Source organism: Ctenopharyngodon idella, chromosome 7, assembly GCF_019924925.1.
Source record: "Ctenopharyngodon idella isolate HZGC_01 chromosome 7, HZGC01, whole genome shotgun sequence".
NCBI classification, from domain to species: Eukaryota; Metazoa; Chordata; class Actinopteri; order Cypriniformes; family Xenocyprididae; genus Ctenopharyngodon; species Ctenopharyngodon idella.
Window position 1 is genome coordinate 48545942 of NC_067226.1, and position 19070 is coordinate 48565011.

At 38.0% G+C, this 19070-nt stretch overlaps 1 protein-coding gene across 5 annotated transcripts in view; it reads right to left on the minus strand.

The window, feature by feature from the left end:
- Positions 1 to 994: 994 nt before the first annotated feature.
- Positions 995 to 19070, minus strand: part of pde5ab (phosphodiesterase 5A, cGMP-specific, b) — a 45787-nt gene continuing 27711 nt past the window's right edge. For 4 of the 5 annotated variants that reach the window (XM_051899805.1, XM_051899806.1, XM_051899807.1 and 1 more), the window contains exons 11-21: positions 17089 to 17148; positions 15249 to 15395; positions 10275 to 10400; positions 9649 to 9743; positions 9476 to 9563; positions 5346 to 5446; positions 5123 to 5200; positions 4975 to 5038; positions 4319 to 4393; positions 4141 to 4224; positions 995 to 2826 (exon numbers count right to left, since the gene is read on the minus strand). In XM_051899805.1, coding sequence (XP_051755765.1) covers positions 2704 to 2826; positions 4141 to 4224; positions 4319 to 4393; positions 4975 to 5038; positions 5123 to 5200; positions 5346 to 5446; positions 9476 to 9563; positions 9649 to 9743; positions 10275 to 10400; positions 15249 to 15395; positions 17089 to 17148 — 1041 coding nt within the window. In that variant the 3' untranslated portion in view covers positions 995 to 2703. The remainder of the gene's footprint in view (positions 2827 to 4140; positions 4225 to 4318; positions 4394 to 4974; positions 5039 to 5122; positions 5201 to 5345; positions 5447 to 9475; positions 9564 to 9648; positions 9744 to 10274; positions 10401 to 15248; positions 15396 to 17088; positions 17149 to 19070) is intronic. The other variant, XM_051899804.1, reaches the window with a different exon arrangement.

Here is a 19070-nt window from a genome sequence, read left to right on the forward strand (position 1 = left end):
TCCCCCTTTATACTTATCCATGCAGTTTTAATTCTACATGGAATATTTGTATATGTTTTTTTTTAATTGTTGCACCACAAGTATTAAAAAATGCAGTATGTAATATTGACAGCTAGCGGTTGAGATGGGTCCAAATCAGGGTTGCCAGTTTTCACAACAAAACCCGCCCAATCGTGTTCCGGGGTCCCCCAGTAAAAATCATGTTCCAGGGGGTAAAATTCACATTTTTGGCAGGGTTCCCCTGGTTAAATTCACATACAACCCACAGAAACGGTGTTAAAGTAGACCAGTTTCACTGGAAAACTGCAGACTTGGCAACACTGCTCCAAATTTAAAATATTGGAGCGTTGTTTGCCCCGCCCCCTCCTCCTCAGACTCGACGCTCACGCGGGTTGCCAAATTGATCCTAAACAAAAACAGACATTCTGACACAGAACAGAAGCATGTTTCCTAAATATCTGCAAACATATTCATATTTGAACTGCAAAAATAAAAACTAAAATGGCCAGCTACAGCACCTAAAATGTACACATTCTCCATTCAATTTGTCAACTGATTAACTATAAAATACCTTTAAATTAGGTAGATGAAACATATTTTTTAATTTTATGTTATTGATGAGCTGAAAGTGCTTTTTAACCCTTTCCCCGCCATTGGTAAGTTTTTCCGGCAATCCGTGTTTTCACTGTTATACGGTAGGGGGCGCTGTTATGCATCTTCAGTATAGTAATATAGAAATAGTACAGATTCTCTGGATTTAAATACAAGCGATTGAAGCACATGTAAAATAACACAATCATCAGACATTCAACAGTGTATAAATCATCAGCAACAATGTCCAATCCGACTGTGAAGCTTTGGGGGTGTTGATGGACTCGATCTCTGTTTTGATCATAATTTTGAGTCCCATCCGGATGAAGTCTTTGGCAAAAACACGATTTTCAAATATTGTAAAATAATAACTTGACACGAAAATACTAGATCCATCAACAAGTCAGGTATGGAACAGGTTTCTTTTTAAACATGTGACAGCATTTTGAACTTTACATTTCTACAGACATCTTATTTCCATCCCACGTCAAAACAAGCATTTGTTGTGATTGTCAAAGAATTAAACACGTTTGTGTAACAGATGATAAATAAGTTCACATATCACAGGTATGCAATGCAAGTGAACAAAAAAATCTACAACATGATATAAAGGTATTTTACAAAGTGACGTGAAAGGGTTAAACAGTGAGAAACGACTGTATTCAATGTGTTCGTTTTAATATCAGCTTATGTTAACAGTGCAACATAGCAAAATAAGAAGTATGTGCGTATATCAGTAATTCAGTGAGTGAGCTGCACAGAAAAATACAGACTACAAGAAAGGATAAGGAATGTTCTGGACTCAATACAAGTTGATATGCTGTCGATTACCACGAGAAATTATTTTAATTTTAAAAACATGAAACGTTCACTCAGTTAACTGAAGCAGTAAACACTACACAACAGCAAATGGCAGTCTTGGATTAGTGGTTATCGCTATGTGATTCATTGCATGAATCGGTGAGTCAATTTATTTAAATTCTGAACGGATTATAGCCTAGAAAGCACGCAAAGAGCGCTCCGCTTATAATCAATAAAAAGCTGTCACTCGTCTTAGTTCATGGCGATCTCACAAAATTCTGTGATTGGCTACATTGCCCCACACTGCAAAAAACGTTGTAAATAGAAACCTTTGAGCATATGTGATAAGCCCCGCCCGCACGTTGACGGGATTGGTTACATGTTTAAACCACGTTTTTGAAACTGTCTTTGGTACAGCGCAGTTTTAAAGAGAAACTTCTCAGCAATGGGAATTAATCAGTCATGTTTGCAGTTTTACAACTTTTTACAAATTTACAATTACTTACAAAAATACAACTTGTACATTTCTGCCTTTGGAATGTCTTGCTTCTTAGAGTTCCATTGTAAGTGCTCAATTATTAACACCATTGACAGAATTTTCAGGCTTTCCGTGTTTTCACTGTTATACGGTAGGGGGCGCTGTTAGACATCTTCTGAAAGAGTAGAGAATCTAAAAATCAAGCTATAAAAGCAATGCTTATGCATGTTGTATAGTCTTTTTGTTTAAAATGTTGCTTTTTTATAAAACGTACCCACATTGTTGATAAAAAAAAAGAGCTAGAATAAAATGGTTTAAAAGCAGAGGCTCTCTTCTTTCTTTTGACATATTGCATGTTCAGATATTCATACAACAAAATATTACATTTTTGTGAAAATTATCAAAAATGCTGGCGGGAAAAGAGTTAATAATGGTTCTTTTAATTATCAGTGTTGAAAACAGTATTTGCTGCTTAATATTTTTGTGGAAACTGAATTTCTTTTTTCTTTTTTCCTGTAACTTGACTGGTAGTGTAAGTTACCATACATTTATTTATTGTTTGTTTTTACAAACTAAGGGATAAAATGATTTTCTGTGGTAATATTTCACAAATACTTGTATTGAACCGGGAACATTCCTTTAATGAGTCAAGATGGTTTAGTCACAGTTTTAAAGCATGTCTTCTGCACAGGTATCGATCCATCCAACCTTAGCACATGCTTTAGTATGCTTTGTGAATGTCATGTGAATATCATCAAACCAGGGTCTTGTAATCCTTCAGTCTCAGGGAATGATGTGAATAGTCCGAGGAAGTATGCATGCCAACAGAAAAGTTAAAGTCCTCCTTTAAGCAAAGCTCCTTCCTCTCCATGTTCAGCAAGTATCTTCCAATTCTGCCTGTTCTTCCTACATCCCTCCAGCAGGGGGGAGCAGCACTCTGAGAGACCCGTCAGCGCCTGCTCGCACAAGCGCAGAACAAGAGCAGAAGGACAATAAACAACACAAACTTTGATGCTGGCTTGAGAAAGCCTGACCAGAAAGTTTGAAGCAGTTTTAAAGCTTAAAGTTTGAAGGTTTTCAGTTTGAAGTAATTTTAAAGCTTGAAGGCTATCAGATAGATAGATGGATAGTTCGGTAACATTTACAATATGGTTCCATTGGATAACATTGGTTGAACTAACAATGAACAGTTGCATTTTCATTAACTAGTGTTAACAAAGAATAACTACTGTAAAATAATATGGGGGCTCGTCCGGGATATTCATAAGAAACACAGGACTGAGAAGTCATCCAAAATATTGCTCATTGTTAATGTTAGTTAATGCACAAACATTAACTAATGGGACCTTATTGTAAAGGGTTAGAAATTGGTCATTATAGTTCTGAGAATGCTGATATTTAATTATCATTAATAGCATTAAACATCTTCTGTATTTTCAGTTTGTATTGTGGATTATTCTTTGCAACATTTAACCTGATTCTCATGTTTACGTATCTTTTATCAGGCTGTGTTTGTCAAATAATGTATGCTATACTGACATGGTTTTAAAGCTATTGTTATCCAAGTCTTGGCCTTCAAACATCTTAAAATACACATATGTAGACCAGGTTTTCTGACCTTAGTAATTATGAATCTCTGCGTACGGCCCTGATTGTGTTTATCATAAGCGCTGCAGTTTTGTCGTATGCCACTTTAAATGCTCGAACTCTTAGAGCAGGATGGATTCTGATTGGCTGTCAGTGTTGTTATTGTTCATCAGCTGGAAAAATCATTCTGAAAGTGATTCCAATGAAATCGTTTCTCTGTGTCGTTATCGTTAATGTGGACTCTGGTTTACATTTAGAACAATTTTAGGACGATATCTTTATCGTTATAGTAATCATCTTTGGTGTGAACGGGCCTTTGCGTCTGTGTAAAGGCCCTCTGTGTCATTTGAAAGATGTCGTCATTGAATGCATTTTGTGCCAAAGCAATGATAAATGATCCACAGTTTAGCTCACATATAGATTTCTGTTGTGCTCAATGTGTGACGAGTTTTGAACAATTTGAAGAAGTTTTCAGAAATGTGTCCTAGTGATTGTAAAAAACTGTAATAATTCAATAATCAAGAACTTAAGATACAAAACATACACCAAAACCCAAGTAGTGCAGGTACCAAACAGTTAGTCCAGCTCTAAACTCGTAGCTTCGGTTCTTTCTGGCTGGGTTGGGTCACTTAAAATGAACAGTGATATTAGTAAATGACAAACGAACAGTTCATATGATTTACCTCATATAACTGTGTGCAGATGGCATCAATGAAAGACACTTGCATGCTGGGAATTTTATCCTGCTTCTCCCTGTTCATCAGATCCTTGGAAAGAATAAAGTCACATGATTATTGTCGTTTTGACCTGGTCTTATAAAACACAAAGGGAACCTTTCTACAAAATAATTGAAGCTCTTACAATAGGTTCAATGTTTAGCTCTCGCCGCTCCTTATCACCTTGTTCAAAGAACTCTGTGGCGACCAGTTCTGCTATCTGTTGAGACACAAACATGTTAATTATTGAATTTCCATCTTAAACATCATGACAATTATACAACACCTTCCTGTCTGTTATTAGATGGCATTTCTGCCATTACGGGTTATTAGTAGCCTTTGCAAAAGTGTTTTAGGGTCATGTGACGGATTTCTGGCTGTGTTTACAACAGAACACTGAATGTCCACTATGATTTAACAATAGTGTCTGAATCAACGCGTAATGCATTGATAAATAATTGATGTCCATTTATTTTATCATCTCTGAAATAACTATATGAAGCATACAGACTGCATACGTCATTCTTAACATGGCCTCATGTACAGTAAATAATAAGTCTGTAGAGTTTGCATAATTCTTGATAAGAGTGTGAAGGTCTAAATGATGGTCATTGAGTAGGATTGCAGCTGAAACTTCACCCTCTGTTAATTAGCTTGTTAATTACTGAAGAGAAAAAGAATGGAAGAGAAGGAGAGGAGGAGGCGATGAGGACATTTCAAGAGCTATTTTGAGTCTTTCTGTTTCTCCGCTGATTATAGATGAATGCGCCTGGCTTTACGGTAAATTGTGTGCATGTTTACCTTCTTCTGTACAGGCCAGGGTTTTGTAATAGCTGAGATATCACATGCTGTCATCAGCATCGACCTGCAGAAGATTATAACATCATAATGAAGAAATATAAACAGCCGGCCCATGCATAAACACATTCAGCTCTTCCCTGACACTCACCGCAGCAGATCTCTGTGATACTCGTCCTCCCAAACAAACTGACTGTTCTTCGCCAGCTCAAAGAATTCTGTTCTTTTTCTGCAAAGACATTAAGATTAGCATTATGATGAATAACAAGAATTAAACGTATAGAAATCGGTAACAGTGTGATGAAACAGAAGCCGATTAATAAATCTCTTTTGTATGTTTCTGAAAGCAGCTGTATGTGACATCTGGTACCTACTTCATGTAGAGAGCCAGGTCAGTGGCCAAAATAGCCTTCTCAATCATCTTCAGTGTGGCCTTGTACTCGTCCAGAGAGAGACCGCTCAGAATCTGATTACCCTGAGAGAAAACAACCTGTTATCTGTATTATTATGGCAAGATGTTTAAAAACTAGTGCTGTCAATCGATAAAAAAAAAAATCAAATTTTTCTGTAATTAATCACATATTAATATAATGTTATGTTATAATAATTTCACATTGACTCTCCAAATGAATGCAGAAACAACATAAAGATGGTATATTTTAAATATTTGTTTAATGGCGTCTTTGCTGTGAATGAAGGCCAGTATCCCTGATTCTGATGTCTCAATTAAATGGATTTTTTTTTTTTTTGAAAACCATCATTTTTAACAGTCAAGAGCAGTGACTGCAGCAGGTTTATTAGGCTGCTGTCACTTTAAGATCTGACACGCATACAACTTTACATTCATTTCAGACTTTTTAACTTTTTAATTTAAGATTTTCACAAAACATTCATGGCTCCCAGAATATTCTGTTGTATGAATATCTGAACATGCAATATATATTAAAAGAGAGAACAGAGCCTCTGCTTTAAAACAAACAGCAAAAGTTTTATTCTAGCTTCATGTATTCTTTTTTTTTTTTTTTCAACACTTGGATATGGGTAAGTTTCATTAAAAAAAGCAACATTTTGAACAAAAAGCTGAGAAAATTGTCAAAGACTACAACATGCATCAGCAATGCTTCTATCACTTGTTTCTGCTTCTTCTTCCCGTGTTTTGATCCGGAGATTCTGGACCCTTTCAGAAGATGCGTAACAGCGCCCCCTACTGTATAACAGTGAATGAGTTAAAGGGGACCTATTATGCAAAATTCACTTTTTCATGGTGTGGCTATAAATGTGTGTTTGCAGTGTGTGTACACAACCACCCTATAATGATAAAAATCCAACCACTCCTTTTTTTTTTTAATCCCCATAAATCATAATCAGTGTCTCAGAACAAGCCGTTTCCAGATCCCTGGCAGTGTGACGTCACATTAGCCACAGGCCCCACCCACGAATGTTGACAGACACTGCCGTTTTAACATAGAACCGCCCTGAGCAAGTTCACAGCCAGTTGTACACGGTCCGCCATTGCTGCACTGATGAGAACGTCTCCCAAGCGTTTCAGGTGTTCTGTAGCTGGATGGATTAATCCACATAGCTCTCTCCATTTACTCCCGAAATCTGAGCCGCTGAAGACGAGGTGCGTTCATTTTGTTTTCGAAGAAAATGCTCCCTCAACTCTACCGAAATTTGTTTATGTCTGTGCGAATCATTTCACACCGGACTGCTTTGTGAACGAATGTCAATACAAAGGGACAATACAAAACAGAGATTGTGCTAAAAATGTGTTACTCAAGAATAGATCAGTTCATGATCCAGCTTACAGCCTCCAGAGTGATACTGGATACGGCAGTAATGAAGGTGAGAGCACTTTATTACAGTTCATCGGAGCTGATTTACGGATATAAAGTTTACCAGTTTATTAAGCACCACCCGAAAAGGTATAAGGTCTTTATATATTTGTTTACTTTTGTAACGAGTGTTTCCGTGTACTTCACTGTGTATGTTGATGATAATGAGAGAGAGAGTTTATGGATAATATTTTAATGCACACTTGCAGTGTGTTTTATTAAGCTCTTACAGTGATTTTCTAGAGTGAATACAGACGCTTCATCTTTTGTGTGAAGTACAATAAACGTCATTAAACTCATTGGTAAAGTCGAACGGGTCCGGTACAACAGGCTTTTACTAATATAGTGGATAAAAACAAGACAATATAAGTTATAACTGTAATTGAACTAAACTATACCTATTCCATCTCCATGCAGCATATATTCGCAGTTTCTGACATTATAGTGCGTCCTGACTGACTCCTGACACCGGAGAATCAGCTCGTGAAGCTCCGCCCTCTTAGGTCGAGCGCAGCAGCTCATTTGCATTTAAAGGGCACACACTGAAACGGCGCGTTTTTGCTCAACCCCAAAAAGTGGCAATTATAACATGCTATAAAAAATTATCTGTGGGGTATTTTGAGCTAAAACTTCACATACACACACTGGGGACATCAGAGACTTATTTTGCATCTTGTAAAATGGGGCATAATACGTCCCCTTTAAAAAAAAGGTTCCAAAAGGAGGTTTTCGCAGCGATGCCAGAGAACAACAATTTTTCAACCTTTCATTGAACAGTTCTTAAAAAAACAGTTTGTTTTAGTGTGAAGACAAATTTAATATAGAACCACGATAAAGAACCTTCTGCGCAATGGAAAGCTTCCAAGGATGTTAAAGGATCTTCATGGATCCATAGCTGCCAAAAATTGATCTTTTTAAGGGTGTGAGATGCTGGGGTGTTTGCTTTATTAGCTCGAGTCAGAAGTCCCAATGATATGCTGATCTCTGACTCGGGTCACTCCTTCAAATAAGTTTTATCATCTGACGGTATATAATAGAACACGTGCCATCAAAAAAGCCACACAATTTGAGGTATCATTCTTATCTCTACTGGAAATGGCTTGTTATGTGCCACAGTTTAATACTTAAGGTTAGTAACTCTAAGTATGAGCTACAGCAAAGCCTTTTCTCAACAGGCCAAGTCAAGCAAACACAACATAACAACATTAAGGCTATGGACGATGAGAAAAGCATGGAATTGAATTTGCTAAATGTGAATGAGAGTAATCATTCCCTGTGTGCAAATGCTCCCGGAACAGTTTTCTTTTCAAAGATAGAGACTGTCAGTGTGTGCAAACTTAGATATTGCTTTTAAAGGTTACTCTGGATTTACAGTGCAGGAGTGAATTACTCTTATCAGCAGATAGAAGGGTCATAGGTCATCACACTCAAACGATTAACAGAATGGTTTACACATTTACAACACGGTACACTTGTTAATAACTTTGCATTAAGGTTCACTCACATATGCTTTCATGTGTTATGTAAGGTTTAGGGTCACTGAAGCACTTCGGTTTGTTAAAGATGCCTGTTTGACTGATACCAAAATGTTCAAAATCATCATTGAATCTGTCTGTAAGTAACGTGACCAGTACTGTAGTTTTATTTAAAATATGTCTGCATTAAATATAGTTTAATATAGTTAGAACTGCAATCTTATATCTGGCCAGTACAGTCCTTGGTTAGTGTACTACATTATATTTGGAAATGCAGGTTTGCATGATGTGTACTTTTACAGTTTTTGACCATTACTGAAGTCACTTTTTCAACAGTCTTCATACAGTCTGCATCACTGGCCCAACAGTTAATCTCTCCTTCTAAACTCGCTTAAAACACAGAATAAGCTTGTGTTTTTCTGTAGTATGTATGACCAATAGAATTGCTGTGGAAATGCACAAAATTTGCCATTATTCTACTGTGAATGTGCTTGAAAGCAGTATGTTAGCGTTGTAAAAATGTGCTGCAATAAACACTAGGGGGCGCTGGCTGATGGTCCTTTACAAGCAATCACATCATCACCGCATGTCACAAGCTGATTGGCCACTGCTGATCCTACAGCCAATGAGATTGCTTGCTCAATATTCAAACAGTCTGGCTCAGTGTTCCTCTGAACCCCTCCACCTCCCCAGCTCCACCTGCCTAGATCTGCTCCAGGATTCATGACTGTCTGTTTATGCAGCAGAAGCAGATCTTACATGATCACAGCAGCGTATCTGTGTGTCCGAATGACATCAATGAAATTCTTTCCCATAACAAAGCAACGACTTCGACACATAATTTTAACACCATGTTGCACTATGTTGATATATGATGTTATAAAATCATGCCAGAATAAAAAATATATACATTTATTACATTTTTAGATATTTTAATCACAAATGAAATGGCTGTATTGGTCTTTGGACGGTTAAACCAAATGACCTTTTGACCCTTCAAAATCTTTAAAACACCTTTATATGTAACAAAATATAATTAAAAGCTTTTGGATTCAATAAAACAGATCTAGTTGTACTACCTTACATACTTAGGATGTCATATCTTTGTTTTTTTATTATTATTAAGGCCTTTGGACAAAAAAATGACCCGTCACGTCATTGACCCTCATATATCTGTCTGTATAAAGGACTCACTGGACTGTTGAGGATCATGAGACACTGGTCGAAGTGGTGATGCTCCATCGTGGAGTGGCAGTACAGCTGGGCCAGCGGATGGTCACTTCTGTGGAAACAATGAAATGTACGGCATCATTCGCATATTTACATCGGTGATATCACAAACTGATACACTGAACGAAAGCACAAACCTTTTGATGTAGGAGTTGTTGACGCCTCTGTGATCCAAATCATGGCTCAGTGTTGCAATCATTAAAGCTAAAACCTCCAAATCACTCAGATTATTCTGTCAATGAAAACATTATAACATTACAACAGCTTTGAAAGTCACTAAATCTTCTGCCAGGGATTGGTTAATGCCTTGAAAAGTACTGTAAAGTACAGCTATACTGTGTGTAAATCCAAATAAGTGTAAGAACTTTCCGGTAAACAAGCAAACTAAATCCAATTAGAATTTATCTTGCATGTCAAAACAAGACTGAATAATTCTCAATTCATAAACACCAATAATAAACAAATAATTCAAGTCAACATAATGCTCTTAGACTTTACTATTTAAAGAAAGCATGACTGTCAGTCCAAGCGAGTGTATAAATGCAAATGATTAACTACGGCTGTGAACAACAGAAGACATTTACAGTGGAACGCACAATAAAACCGTCTGCTCGTTCCAACTATAAACTGGTTTCTCTATAAAAGGAAACCGTATGAAGCTTTGCTACGACTGCAGACCTCAATGTGTAGATCAGCTCAGGGTTTAGGGACTGAATCTGTACGGCCGTCGTGAGCCTCTGTGTTTGTTATCAGGGTCACTGACCTGAACCCGGCCAGACTTCAGCACAGCAAACATGCACTGCGACGTGTTGAAGGCGTGTCTCCAGTTGTGGTAGACCACGTTCTTCCTGTAGTTCTTCTTCACGCTTAAGATCCACTGACACAGACTCTGGAACAGGGACAGATCAACAACTCCTTACTTCACTAGCTATACAGATTAGACTGAAAGACACGTGCTTAAACCAAATACTTGTGATGATGAATTTAAGGTTTGAGCTAGCAAAAGACTTTTATTTTATGGAAATTTATGGAGACAAAGAGACGGAGACATTTAGGGGAAAAATATGTATTGTCTAGGAAACTATTTTACAAATATCTTCACATATGAAATTATTTGAAAGATGAAATTAAAGTACAGTATTTAATCATAAAGCCCCTGTTGAGCTTTATGTTAGTAAAATTAACATCATTTGTTAGAATGAATTAATAACAAAATTAAGGATAAGGGTTTACATAATGTTAAAATAAATTGGAAATTTGAGTTAGACAATAAAATAACAGAAGGAGATTGGAAACAAACAAACAAAAAAATCTATATTGGCAAGAATACGCTTGGAAAAATAATATGAGATATTTCATAACACCAGTATTATCCTTCATCTTTAGGAATTTGAAGTTTTGGTGAACTTAAAGCTCATTATACTTGTATATTTTATACTTGTAAAATAAAAAAATAAAAATTTGGACACCAAATTCAGGTAATGTAAGAAATTTTTAAGAAACCAAATATCATAAAGATAGAAAATATAGTTTTGGGTATAGGACCTATGCTACTTAATAAAGATGAGTTATATTTATTTATAAAAGCAACATTTTGGAGAATCCTCAGTTTTTAATGATTGGTTAGATCTAGTTTCTAAAGTATGGAGATGATAATATACGAAATTAAGAGCAAAACTATACTTTTTGAAAAGATATGGACACCTCTAAAATGAAAGAATATAAAATATATAAATTACATTAATTTTTCATATAGTGCTCCCTCCTTTTTAATTTATTTATTTATTATTATTTTTATTCTTTTTTTACTTATTTTTATTATTATTATTATTTGATGTTTAAATAATAATATTTTAATTATGTATTAGGAATTATGTGTGGCTATAAGAACTTGATATATATATATATATTTATGTGAATGTTAACTTTGTATTTATTTAGATTAAAAGTATCCAGTTTTGTACTTATTGTTTCTAATTATGTGTTTTTTAATGTGTTGGAGGTGGGTATGATCACAAAACCAACAAAAAACAATGAAAGGAAAAGAAAGTAGAAGAAAAATAAGGAACAATTATTGGGAATTTTGTTTTGTTTTTAAAAGAAAATGTTTATTTGTATAATTGTGTTAAATGATTTTTAATGGAAAGGCATAATAAAAAAGGAAAAGAAAGACTGAGGAATGAGATAAATCCCTGCAGAATGTGATCAGTATGTTGTCCTGTGACTGATCTGTACTGTGGTGAACCTTCATTCAGTCAGTCAGAGGTAAATCACACCCAGAAACACCAATAAAAACACAGACTTCATGTCCTGCCAGGAAGATCCTCGTCTAACTCCGAAGGCCATAAAAGGAGGCTGTTCAGCCGGTCAAACACGGCGAAGCCTGACGTCCTGCTGTAATAGATCTGGTAATTATGGTTCAAACTGCAGGGAAACAGGACTGCTCTTCATTTTCTGCTTTGTGAGGGTTTATTAAACGCTTTCAGCAACATTTATTTATAGTTGGGTGAACAGATGTTTCTGCTCAACTATTGGTGGGGTGGCAAAAACACAAAACTCTTCAGCTTATACTGATATCATCAAACACACAAAAACCTTTTCTAAGATGTATTTTGTTATAAGATTCTTCTTCGAAATATGTTGCATAGTCCACCCAAAAATGGAAATTCTAGCATTTACTCAACATCCCCTCGTTCCAAAACTGTATGAGGTTTTCATTTTTGGGTGTACTATCCCTTTAATTGCGAAAGAAAACTCAAGTTGCCAGAGCTCGGTTGCTATGTGATTTGATTGTGAAGGTCCTCTGATTGGATTTTAGCAATTTGCTAAGCGGTTGCTTAGGTGTCGTGGCTTAAACCATGGATACAAGCCATTTCAGAACAAGTAAGGGGCGTTTTTAAGCATGATGAGGAGCGTTCAAACCCCTTTAGCTGTTCTGAAACATAGCTGTTACTACATACACCTGGCAAAGATTCATCAAATAAACTCAGCAACAGTAATACTAATGTAATGAGGTCACAGGTGCGTGTTCCTTTTTTATTTTCTGAGGAAACGCACCATGACACAATGCTGTTGTTAAGTGTTGTTGTTCTGTTCTGAAGTTGAACAACAGATGTTGTTAATCAATGATGTTTGGTTTTGTTCGAAGCCATCCGTTCGCATCGTTTCAACGTATTTTTAAAACAATTGTGAATTTGAGGTGAAAAACTACATTACCCATGATGCTGTACAGAAATTCCACCTATCAGAGAGTCACAGCAAGCAAATCAAGCCAAGAGCTCGTTAGCTCCGCCCACTAACCGAGTCGTCTCCTTACACTCATAATATTTAAATATTTGTGCATATATGCAATATATTGTTTCTATAGATATAATCAACAACCTAAAATTAGTAGTTTTATATTTCTCCACTGTTTTTGATTGGATTATGCTGTTCGCAATGCTTCATGGGATTGTAGTTCTTTCCCTCACTACAGCCGTTAAGTTGACAGTCTTTGTATTTTTGTCAGATTTTTGAATACTCAATGCTGCGAATCACCTGGTAGCTGGTTGGCTTGGTTCATGGCTTATAACACTTTAACAAAGATTCCCCATATATGGAAAAAAAACTGCTGAAAAAGTGGACGGGAACTAACACACTCTATTTAGTCCATAACGCAGCTGTTATGGGTGTTTGCTAGGTGCTTTCTGTTTGACCCAGATCACTCCCAAGTCTCTCAGATATTCGGATCCCAACACATCATTTTCAGTGTAAGTCTATTAATTTGCTTTTCATCCATTTCATCATCTGCTGAAAATAGTATGAACAGTTGGAGAAGAAATAGAACACCTCCTAACATCAAACCATAATAATTTATAAAAGTAATGTGAAATATAGCTGTGAGCAGCAATTATCGGGATTCAAGCACTTTAAGGGCTTTGCGCCCAGGATACACTGCACGATTTTTGCAATCTTTTAAGATCATTACAAATCACACTGTGCGGCATGGATCTATTAAACTTGGGTACGACATGCATGTAGACTGTACGATGATGACACCTGTTGACTCGTAGGCTACGATGCAAGTTTCTATAGAAGAATAAAACATCATCAGCATGCGCTAGTGGTTAACAAAAATACCATGTTGAATCACACTTTGCCAGTTGTAGATTTTATGTGTGCTGAAAATAAAAAGGAAGTGGCGAAATAAGAAGGGAAAAGAGCTTGAGGTAAACAGTTTTAAGTTTTAGCGCCGTGTTGTGTTTATTTCATGTCGCATTTTCATTGGCTGGTCAGTAGACGTGGGTCGTAGCAGTAAACACACTGTGAGATGATCATGCTGAATTTCTGACACTGTCAGAAAATGATCGTAGGCTATCTTTGGTCGCAAAACAGCTGTATTTGAACGTCTCTCACTGTACGACATAGGACCACAGATTAGAGCCACGATTACAGAAATCGCCAAGATTGTTTCACGATGGCAGTCTTTCGTCTGGGACAGCCAAAAATCGTTCAGTGTATCCCAGGCTTTAGGCACATGCGTAAAAACGTATTATGTTTTATTTAGCAAACCTGTGATGGAAGAGACCAACACAGGCAATTTCCCATAGGAAATATATGGTTTATAAAGCTTTTTAAAAGTTATCGAAGGTTGAGCCAAAAACCTAGGACTAGTTCGCCAAAGTTGGATTTTGAAATAATCTCCAATATTTAACAAACGATGGACAGCGACGGTCCTAGAGGCAAAGTTGCTCAGAATGAGGAGTTGTATCATGTGGTATGAATGTCGTGGGCATGTAAAAAATTGCATGATACACGATCCTTTACACACGTGAAAAACGCGAAGGCGCCCCTCGGGAGAAGATTTCTTTTGAATTTCTCACAGGTCTCTAGGGCCGTGAGTCAAACAAGTCCAGGAAGTTTCGTTCGATCGGCCTCCGTTAACCTTGTCTGATAGCTGCTCAAACTTCAGTGGCCGATGGCGGACATGTTTTTTGAGATACATCAATGTCCTCATAGACAGTCATGGCACCTCAGACAAAGACATTGCATGCCAATTTTCAAGTCGATCGGACTAACGGTGAAGTAGTTATAGCCATTTTCATGTCTTTTATATGTTATAGCACCACCAAGTGGACAGTCGCTGCGTCCTTTTTCACGCGACCACAGAATGAGCTCTTACATATGTGTGCTGAGTTTGATGAAAATATCTAATTTTGTTCACGAGTTATAGCCATTTTAGTAAAAGTGTCTCCGCCCACTTTGAATGTTTTGGCGGCCCTTAGGGACTGTAAATTGAAATTTCAACTTTTTTTTGATAATTATTCCCAATCAGACTTCGGAGAATCTCATTGCACTGGTTTGGTTCCAATCGGGCCAAAATCGTAGGACTAGTTTGCAAAAGTAGGTTTTTCAAAAAATCCAAAATACCCCAAAATTTTGCCACCTTGAGTCAACGATTCCAACGATATAAAACCTAAAAGTCTACACCTGACGGTTCAGGGGTTATGAGCCATTTCGTACTTTTCACTGCTGTAGTGCCCCCGTCAGGCCAATCGGGGCGAGCCTTGGTGACGTTGTAGGCGGTCTGAGTACTACCAGCCCTCAAAGTTTCAAGTCTCTACGACTTACGGTTTGGTCTGCCTGATCACTTTTAGGGGAGAATGCTGATCCTTGGAAAATTTAACAATTACAATAGAGTTTCAGCGCTACACACTTGAACCCTTAATAATATGAACCTTAAAGGAATAATGGGTACCTTGTACTTCATCTGAAAGTTCTGCACAAGCTTGAGGTCCACAAACATGCGGATGGTCGCTTGGGTCGTCTCCGCATCCGTCAGGTCGAAATCACTGAAGCCAAAGTCCAGCAGTCTGAGAGACTGAGCCGAGGGGATCGTCGCTGCCTGCGGAGTCAGGACATTATTACACCTCAACACAAACTCACATCTGAACAATAACTCACTCACTCACTCACTCAACACACAACCAAACTGCAAGCAAAGAGATCACTGTCTGACAGGCATTAATAATCAATGAGCTGCCATCAGCACAGTTCGCAGTGCACTTGATTCATCTCCTCTTGCTGGAAGCAGTGCTTCGCATAATGCAGAGCCGTAAATAATCTGTCTCCTCTGTCCTGTTGTTTCTGTGTGCTTAAAGAGGCAAACAGAAAGCAGAATCGCCTGCAGAGATAACATAACTTTCATAGAGCTTCTGTTTAAACAAATATTTCACCCAAAAATGTTTCCCAGCAGAACATTGCCCAAAGCATCACACTGCCTCCGCCGGCTCGCCTTCTTCCCATAATGCATCCTGGTGCCATGTGTTCCCCACACGCACCCGGCCATCCACGTGATGTAAAAGAAAACGTGATTCATCAGACCAGGCCACCTTCTTCCATTGCTCTGTGGTCCAGTTCTGATGCTCACGTGTCCACTGTTGGCTCTTTCGGCGGTGGACAGGGGTCAGCATGGGCACCCTGACTGGTCTGCAGCTCCATACGCAACAAACTGATGCACTGTGTATTCTGACACCTTTCTATCAGAACCAGCATTAACTTCTTGAGCAATTTGATCTACAGTAGCTCGTCTGTTGGATCGGACCACACGGGCCAGCCTTCGCTCCCCACCTTGGCCGCCCATGACCCTGTCGCCGGTTCACCACTGTTCCTTCCTTGGAGCACTTTTGATAGATACTGACCACTGCAGACCGGGAACACCCCACAAGAGCTGCAGTTTTGGAGATGCTCTGACCCAGTCGTCTAACCATCACAATTTGGTCCTTGTCAAACTCAAATCCTTACGCTTGCCCATTTTTCCTGAAAATTCTGTCATCATTTACTCACCCTGAAGTTGTTCCAAACCTGTATGAGTTTCTTTGCTCTGCTGAACACAAAGGAAGATATTTTGAAGAACGTCTATTGTAGGAGATTTAGGAATTAGGAAGCTTTAAAATAGCATCATAGGGATTTTATCCCATCATACTCAAAACTAAGCATATCTTCAGGTGTTTTACTTGCCTTATGAAGGCAAAGGCAAATAGTGTTAAATCTGCTTCTGACCTTCGCTTCATAAGAGTAATTGGTGTAATTAACAAACAAATGACTCTCAATTGAAGCAGAAATTCTGCCTCTGTTGACGTCTTAATTGCCTGATTACCCTCACAGGCCTAATCAGAGCAGGTTTTCCATATGGGAAGCTGAGTGCGCTGTATCCAAGCAACCTGTGCTTCTGGGAAACTCCCAGAGGGAGTCTGAAGCTATAGGAAATCCCTGTTTTCTTCACAAATACTGTGTAGAATAAGACACAATTACATCATTTTTATCATGGATTTTCATGGACGTTCATTATTTTAGTGAGCAAATTCATTATGCGCCATCCTTCCCCAAGTGATATGGACAGATGTTTCACATCATATCTGTGACTATATTGTAGTATACTAGTGTAGTATGTGTATATCTGCTATTTTACAGTGACTTTGAACATGGCTTATACCTGCAGTTGTTTGTTTCATGAACAGACAGGAAAAGTAATGAATGGCACATTCAAAATGATAAAGACACATTTCAAAATGAAATAGTGAGAAATTGAAATTTACCGCAGTTACCTGGAGCGCCCGCGTCTCTTCCTCCGCGGCCGAGGCGTGATAAGAGAGGACCTGCAGAACATGACACACAGGCGCAGGATGGTAATGGGTTAATGGGCAAAGAATATGTTCAGAATGTCATACTGTTATACAGAATGTATTCAACCAGAACGGGCTGTGTGTGATATAATGGTCTCCCACAATGCAGTGCTGTTCAATTCATCTCCAGAACTGACTGGAAGTAATCAACCAGCATCTCTCTCTTGACTCATTATTTGACTGGACTGACAAAAGTTAAAACCTTTAGGCCGTGTGCTTTCAGCCAGCTGTAAATGACAGGCACTCTTCTGAAACATCTAATTGCAGGCCTTTTTTGAGTGCTTCTGCAGAGCAGCATGTTTTCATTTGAAACGTTTTGGTTACAATGAAACGGAATATCCACGGAAGTGTTACTAGTATTTTGCAGATAGTTTGTTTTTGAATATATAAATGTTGATACAATGTGAAGTATTTGCTCTGGCTTTTGTTTTAAATGACTTTGTTCTGTTGCCGTTGTACAAGCAGGATGTGGCGATTGGTCGGTGTGGTATTAGTCCCGCCCCTCCTCCACTCTGATTGGACGGCTGTGCAAAAAGTGACAGTGATGAGCGCTGCCTTTGACCCATAGTTGAACATTTTTCAACTCTCTGTGTCTGGAAAAAAACAAACGGCAATCGCTTGGCGTGAAACAGACACTCAAGAGACTTTTTTGGTTATAAATATGCGGAAAATAATGATTGGCTCTTTTACTTATTATGCCATATTGCACATTGCACTTTCACAAGGTGGCAGCCGTGCTCTGGGGGCGTCGATTCACAAGGTAGTCGAAGAAAAACTGCATAAACAGAACAGACCGGAACGCATGCAAGCTACAGCGACGATGGAGGCCTACATAGACGAGAAATTGTGGAAAGAGGTTAGAAAGTGTCCTCATTTGCACAACTCAAGCATGAAAGAATACAAAGATGTTTACATGGGTTGTAACTCATAAAGGTTTTACAATTTGCATGCGTTGAACGCCTGTGTACGCGTACGAGTCAAGTGAAGTATACTTTGCAAGTCTGTGCGTTCGACTGTAAAAAACGAAGTATACTTTCTGCTATATGAGTGCACCGTCTTTAGTCTTTGGTATATTTCAATTCTGAACGTGTCATTTTGTATCATAGTGCTGGACGAGGGAGGGATTATTACTGGCGTTGTGTCAGCTGCAGGAGACAGCATGAGACCAGCGCTTCTGACTCTGACAGCTCTAGAACGGTGGGATGAAAGAACAGAGAGGAGCTGGAGGAGCAGGACTCATCCATGAGCGCAAGATTAAAGGGGTTTTATCAGGGAAAACATTTCATATACTTTAAGTTCAATGTACTATAAAAACATATTCTAACTTTCAGAACTCAAATGTCTTCCATTTATTAAAAAATAAGCTGGAAAACCTACTTATTATGTTACTTGATCAATGTTTACATTGCAGTACAAAATTATTATTTAGTTCCCTCTTTTGTATATGTAACGGAGGTCATGTATATGTAAAGGCTGCGGTTTTTAGCGTCCTTCTTAGCGTGCTTGCCTCCCACGCCGGAGGCGCCTCAGAGCGGTGCAAGCAGGACCGGAGGGTTTAAATTGGTGCCGTGACCCGGATGGGAGTGAGGTTTAGGGGGGTGAGTTTAACGGAGGGTTTGCATTTAGAAAAAGTTAAATACTAACACTTGTGTAGGTGTTCAGCTACATCTAATTGTTTTGATAGTATTTTATTTTTTAGATATGGAATATATTTCAATATGGTATTACTGTAGAAATGTAGCAAATTGCTGTCTTATTCAGTTCTTATTATGTTTTGAACTTTAATAGTTTTGAAAAAAGTATGTATTTTTTTTGCATAGTAAAATAAAACCTGTAGCTGTAATTTGACTTTTTTCACCTAATAAGTTTGTCATATATACACCTTAACCAAGTAT